Source organism: Urtica dioica, chromosome 5 (genome assembly GCF_054948205.1).
Source record: "Urtica dioica subsp. dioica isolate 48M chromosome 5, U.dioica_male_clone48M_v1_H2, whole genome shotgun sequence".
NCBI lineage: Eukaryota > Viridiplantae > Streptophyta > Magnoliopsida > Rosales > Urticaceae > Urtica > Urtica dioica.
In genome coordinates, this window is record NC_142760.1 from 34,330,532 (window position 1) to 34,337,852 (window position 7,321).

General features: G+C 37.3%; 1 protein-coding gene and 1 pseudogene across 1 annotated transcript; both read right to left on the reverse strand.

Annotated features, from left to right (window-relative positions):
- Nucleotides 1–1,622: 1,622 nt before the first annotated feature.
- On the reverse strand, nt 1,623–2,762 carry LOC149398045 (uncharacterized; annotated as a pseudogene).
- A 2,005-nt stretch (nt 2,763–4,767) lies between these two features.
- LOC149398046 (disease resistance protein RPM1-like) lies at nt 4,768–6,354 on the reverse strand. The gene is made up of 2 exons (XM_089614435.1): nt 5,925–6,354; nt 4,768–5,588 (listed from the first exon to the last, which is right to left on the reverse strand). Exons 1-2 carry the CDS (start codon nt 6,352–6,354, stop codon nt 4,768–4,770), a joined length of 1,251 nt encoding a protein of 416 aa, XP_089470561.1.
- Between the last annotated feature and the right edge of the window lie 967 nt (nt 6,355–7,321).

Sequence of the window (7,321 nt, forward strand, 5' to 3'; positions counted from 1 at the left end):
CGGTTAAAAAAGTAAAAAAAAAAAAAAAAAAAAAAAAAAAAAAGACCATGTGCATGTCAAGAGGAAATTATATCATTTCTCATTAAAAAAGTCGATATTAAATTAATACCCATTATAAAAAAAAAAAAATTAAAAATCCAACAACAACGAAGAGCCTTCGAGCCTTCAATGAATTCAGGGCTTTTTATGTTCTTCGTTTAGAGTCCCAAGCGATCTGGTTTCAATTTGTTACTATAGATGCTATCGTGGAGGAATAAAAATCGGACTCGTCTTCGCCAGAAAATAAATCCTCCACCAGCGAACAGTTCCCACAAGTCATCAATCGTGATTGGTGAGGGTTCTGAAGTCGGAGACAAAAAAAAATCCGACGATGTCGGTGCATCTGGAGCAGAGTAGCTGTCGTAGGTGAAATCGAGCTGCATAGAGAAGGCCAGGTATGTCATGCCGATCGCAAACGCCGCTATAGTTAGAGAGAGTCTTTTAGAAATAACCGGATTTTTTTTTTACATCATTCGTCTCATAGGTAAACAATTTGCAAGGCTAACTCTCATTTTTAATGAAATAAATCAAATGCCTATCATACATTTTTCTAAAAAAAATGTAAAATAAAAATAGCAATCAGATCTCTTTATTATATTATATTTATATTTTAAAAAAAACGAATTTGACCTAAAAAAAATATTTTTTTCATAAGCATTTCATCTTCTCTGATGGAAACTACTCACCCTAGTCAAATCCAACTTTTTTTCATTAGTCTTTCGTCTTCTTTAATTGAAATCTCACCCTAATCATCCTTTACAACTTCAAAATTCGTGAGAAAGAACTCAAGGTTTCCATTGTTGAGCTGAACAAGTTGAAATCAAACACTTGTAAGTTAATCTCAAATTTCTTGCTTTAAATCTCTTATTTATGGAATATTTATATTACTAAGTAAGTATTCTGTAGTTGAAAGTTTAAGAGTACAAAAAAGAGATTTGTAACCAAGTAGCCAATTTGAATGGAGGCAATTAAAATAGTGGAATTTGCTGTTGAAATCACAATAACATCACATAATTTCATTTGTATCACAAATTAGTCTAAATTGCATTCGTGTCTTTTTTTTTTTGCATATTTGTCACCTATACAATGTCTTAATTACCATTTTATTTTATATTCAACAAGAATTCATATCCACACCCAAACCCTAATCTCTCATCAAATTCACTCACAAACCCTAATCTCTCTAGCTTAAGCTCCGACTACCGCGCCGATCGCCGCTCCGACGAGTCCACCGCCGCCGTAACCCTCGCCGGAGCTCTCGCCGGAATCACAGATTCAGCCTTCTAGTTTACTTTTGTTTTGTAAATATTTAACTGTGGTTCTACTTTCTTCTTCTAGTCTACTTTTGTTTTATAAATATTTAACTGTGGTTCTACTTTCTTCTTCTAATCTACTTTTGTTTTATAAATATTTAACTATGTTTCTACTTTAAGGGTATTTTGGTCTAATAATAAATAAGAGTGACTTACTTGCAACACGTTTTTTTGTGGTGACATAGATGCAATTTTGTTCATAAGAAGTGACTTTAGTGCAAATCTCTCATTAAAATAATAGCCAAACTATTAGTTTTATTAAGAGAATGGCCCACATTATTTTAGATTCCAAAATTACCCTTTCTAGCCCAACGCTTTCTATTCTCGCCTCGCCACAGATCATTTTGCCTCTGAGAGCCGATCTCAATGATCTCGACCAGGACTAGAATTTCGTCATCTTCAACCAGAGCCGCCTTGGCTTCCGGCACCGAAACCACCACGCTCAGGACGTACGCCGATTTATCTACCATGTTTGATCCCGAATCCCCCATTAGCTCGAGCAGAGGCTTCATGATCCCGGCTTAAACGGATCTGATCTTGTTCTCCTTCACAGAGCACAGAGAGAACAACGCTGTCGAGGCGTCTTTCTTTCCCCGGAATCCGTCGCCGACGAGGAGGTCCACCAGCGCCGGAATCGCTCCTGATCGTCCGATCACGACTTTGTTCTCTTCCTTCTGAGACATCCGGAGAAGCGCGCAGACCGCATTCTCCTTCGTCGTCGAAGTTCCCAATCGTAGCGCACGAATGAGCGGCTTGATTGCTCCGGCATCCGCGATTCCGTCTTTATTTTCGACGCAGAGCGAGAGGTTGAGAATCGCCGTCACGCCGTACTCTTGGAGCTGGAGATCAGGCGACGAGAGGAGCGCCACCATAGGCTTCACCGCGCCGGCGTTCATAATCTTCAGACGATTCTCCGGTTTGTTCTTCGCGAGAAGCCTGATCTCCATCGCCGCTTGCTTCTGATCCTTGACGGAGCCTGATTCCAGGTCCGCGACCAGTTGCATAATTAGTTCATCGTAGTTATCAGCGGCGCAGGCGAGAAGGAGCCTCCGATTCTGGTTCGTCGCCGGTGAAAACTCGCCAGATCTATTGTGTTGCAGTCGCTGGAGATGGAGGAAGATGAATCTCTGCCGCAGAGGCCGCTCAAATCGCTGAAGTTCCTCTCCATATGGGTGAACCTCGAGGGATTGATATTCTTCGTCGCCATATAGGTGAAATCCCTCGTTTGCTTTTCCTTTTCTTTTCTTTCAATCTATAGAAGTACCAAGAAACCTAGTGGAACTAGAGCATCGGAAATCAGATGAAATCAACGTTATTTTGAAGCTCTGACTCGAGTTTTTAGAAGGAAGAGAAAAATAGAATCAATTTATATAAAGCCTGAGAGTCTCTTTCGCTACACTAGTATAGAACAAACAAATCGGACCGATCAGAGGATAGCATAAGATCTGGCCACGATCTAGAAAATCCAAATAGCATTATAAAAAAAAAAAATAATAATAACATGCAAAATATAGGTAGCCAGAAAACAACATTTCTCGTAGACAGAGCGATTGACTGACAACAGTAGTAATAAGATTTTTTGTTGATCTTGTTACGATTAATAAGATTTATTATTGTTCTTGTTACGGTAAATAAGATTTACTATTGTTCTTGTTACGGTAAATAAGATTTACTATTGTTCTTGTTACGGTAAATAAGATTCATTATTTTTCTTGTTACGGTAAATAAGATTTACTTTTGTTCATGTTACGGTAAATAAGATTTACTGTTGTTCTTGTTACGGTAGATAAGATTTACTATTGTTCTTGTTACGGTAAATAAGATTTACTTTTGTTCTTATTACGGTAAATAAGATTTATTGTTGTTCTTTTTACGGTAAATAAGATTTAATGTTGTTCTTGTTACAGTAAATAAGATTTATTGTTTTCTTATTACGGTAAATAAAATTTACTATTGTTCTTGTTACGGTAAATAAGATTTACAATTATTATTGTTATGACAAATAAGATTTACTGTAGTTTTTGTTATTGTTAATTAGATTTATTAATTTTTTTGGTATGGATGATATTATTTACTATGATAGTTAATAATATTAACCTAAGTGTATAATTGGAATATTGGAATGTTGTCACGATAAATTGGCTATTCTCCTAAATATGTCAATAGTTGGGCTATAATTTTAAAGTAGGGGTGTTGTTTTAGCTAGTTGTTTAGTCGACCCTACAAAAAATGTATCAAGTGTGTGATTTATAATTTTTTTTGGACTGAAAATTTCGGAAATTTTTTTGGAAAAACGAAGATGTACGACCAAGTCAACTATTCTGGAAAATTTCGAACTCGGCTTGGTGGACTTGGTTGAACCAGTTGATTTGGTCGATCTAGTCGATCCAAGAACTCATATTGTGCATTTTTTTTTATTTGTAAAATCCATAAATTTTTTTATTGATCTTGTTGATATTTTTTGTAATCGGGTAGTGAAATTTTATATAGTTTCTAATAATTTTTGTTTTTTAAGGTTATGGCGGAGAGTGTAGTGTATTTTCAATATGATGGTGAATGGAGAAAGAAAGATGGAGAGTCATACGAATGGAGTTCAATGAATGAAGACTTAAAAAGTATGATACTAGACGACGTGAATAATGTTACATTCTCTTGTTTTGTTAAAAGAATATGTGAAAGACTTTTTGTGAATACATCAACAAGAGGTTGAAGTTGAGCTATATATCTTTGATTTCAAAACCTCCGAGACCTAAGTATATTTTGGATGATATTGACGTCAAGTGTTATCTTTTAGATTGTTGCCGTGTCTCATTGTCGAAGTGTGTTATATGTCGAGCTTATTGAAGAGAGCGAACGTAACGAGGATGAAACGAATGAAACGCACGAGAAGGAAATAGGAGAAGAAATTCGAGATGACATTTTTTCATAGAATTATATACTGATTGAAGTCTGTTAACTTTTTTTTTTTTTTTTTTTTTTTTTTACGAGTTACTTAAAATAAGAAAACAAGAAGTTCAGGTTTGTTTTACATGTAATAATAACATTCTCTATGTAGAGGAGCTCCGGTCGGCCGACGATAGCCATTTGGGTGAAGACTAACGATGTAACTGAAAGCAGATGTACACATTTCAAATCACAAAAATAAACCCCAAATCATAGATCTAAGGTTTAACTCTGCGAATATCGCCGAAAAAAGCAATGGGCCACGGCGGAGCAATGTCGGAATTGGTGGCGAAGAAGGTTCTCATCTCATACGCCTACGTCAGACTCTGGATCTTCCTTTTCTTCACAGTCATCGTCTACAACAAGTACATCCTCGATCCCTAGCTCTTCAACTGGCAATTCCCAATCTCTCTCCCCATGATCCACATGGCGTTCTCTCTCTCCCTCTGGTTCTCGAAAACTCTTAAGGGATTTAAGTTTTGTTAGGTGTTGAAGACCACCTGGAATTTCCTTCATCAGTGGGGAAGCTCCGATGTATAACTTCTCTTTCAAACTTCATCACCTTTAGCCCTTTTAAACTCCTTAAAATAAGTGTCTTCAGCTTTGGAAACCAGCCTTCCTCAAACAGCAATCCCTCTCCGTCGTATGCCTTATACATATTAAGGTATTCCAAATTGGGCAAACCTTTGAGGCATTTCAGCGGCTCGTCGACTAACCTCGAGAAATGTAACACAAGACCCTGCAAACTCTGAAGCTCAGAAATGTAACTCAGTTGAAGAGATCGCAAATGAAGAGGAGGAGACGAAATGCAGTTTAAATTTAACACCTCTTTATTGTTGATTGAGGTTAGAAATAACTCTTTAAGATCTTTCATTTTTTCAATAGACTCCCAAAGGTCTTTACACATCTCTGCACCCACTTTTGAAATGCTAAAAAATTTCAGTTTACTCAGCCTCAGTAGCTCTTTCATGAAACCAACATCAGCTTCCACTGTAGATAGTGTTTGTAACTCTTCCAAATTTCCAATCCCTTCATGCATCCTCACACCAACATATGATTTGACACTCTTTTTTATTTCACTGTCCAAAAAGCCACAATTAAGATGACGCAATTTATGCAGTTTGTTGATCTCACGTGGCAGCTCCCGCACTAAAGTATCATAGACATCCAGTGTTTGCAGATTATGTAGCTTTCCGATGGACTTCGGGAGAGTCTTGACTTTTGAGCCATGCAGATTTAGGTATTTAAGGTGTAACAAATACCCTATATCTGACACATTATCAACTGGAGCACCTTGAAAATCAACAACCTTCAACAATTTACATTTTTTGAATAGACCAACTACAAAAGAATCTGATACGTCACTAGTGTTAAAAAGAACAGCCGAGCGAATCTTCATATCACAAACACTTTCTAAAACATTCTCTGTAGTGTTGTGAATTATCAAATGCCGACCCTTCTTTTCAAAACTCGGCTTATTTTTGTCAAATAATTGATAAAAACCCAAATCAGTAGCTCTCTTTTGGATTACGTCTCGGATCAAATCATGCACTTTGCAATATCTAACAGATCCAAATCGCAACTCAAATGAAACCAAGTTTCTACTGATAAGCTCTAGCATGTACTCACCAGCGATTTGTTCCAACGATTTGTCTTTTCTCGACTCAATGAAGCCTTCGGCAATCCAAATTATGCATAATCTTTTTTCCTCAATGAAAAAGTCTTCCGGGAAAACACCAAAGTACAAGAAGCACAATTTAATATGGTATGGCAAATCATGATAGCTGAGCGAGAGAACTTTTGAAACACTTGAGAGCTCACGTTGTTCTTCAAATTCACAACTGAGATTGTCGAGTACTCTTTTCCATTCTACTTTGCAAAGATTCTTTGTCGACAACAAACCAGCGACGGCAACAACAGCAAGTGGCAATCCTTGGCATTTACTTAATATTTTAAGAGACAAATTTTCCAACTCGGGTGGACAACCTGAGAGTCGAAATGCTTTTCTACAAAATAGCTCCCACGATGGACAATCATCGTTTTGACAAACATTTCCCATGATTCTGACTTAAAGGAGTCTACGACTTTAGAATTACGAGTCGTGACGAGAATCCTACTACCATTGCTAGTACAAGGAAATGCATGCTTTATGACACTCCAGAAATCAGTTTGCCAAACATCGTCAAATACGATAACGTACCTCTTTTCTTCTAGAGCGCTTCTCAAGAGAATGAGCAGATCGGAGCCATTAGCATCTTGAGAATCGTGTCGATGTCGTAGGATTGGGACACAGTGACCCAAACATGAATGTCAAAGCATCCTTTTTCTTTAACATCGTTGTACACTTTCCTGGCGAGAGTAGTTTTTCCGATGAAACCGACTTCACTTTGACGGCGCTGCTCGGCGTAATAAGTGTATTCGTCGACGACGTCTTCGATGCGCTCGGCTTCGTCTCTGAGCTGTCTAAGCCACTCATTCGTGGCGTCGCTGAGCTCTCCTTTGGCAGACTTGGCTTCGGCGTCACGGAGAAGAGGCTGGAGGATCTTCAACTCCTTTTGAAGACTGTTGACTTTCTTGTGAACTTCTTTCAAAGACTTGGCTTCATCGATCAGAAGATCAAGCAGTTTCTCAATTACAGGACTCAGAAACGTCTCTGCCATTGTTAACCCTAAACTGATACAGATTTTATCTGATCTACATAAAACCTTTCAAAGTTTAGAGATTTGTGTGTGTGTGTGTTTTTTTTTTTTTTTTTTTTTTTTTTAAATGGTATTCTAGAGAGAAAGTGGGTATATGATCAATGGGACGCGTTGATATTATCAGCAGATAGCAAGCGAGTGGTTGTTTGTGACTTTGTATACACCTCTTTATTCATTATTGCAGTGTCGGCATGTTTGTTTATAATTATATATAACGACCATTTCAACGACCATTTCCAACCCGACTTTTCTAAACATCATTAGTATGTATACTTGTAACAAAGTATTATCTATTTGTCTCGGCAGTATTATAAAGTTTAATTGAAT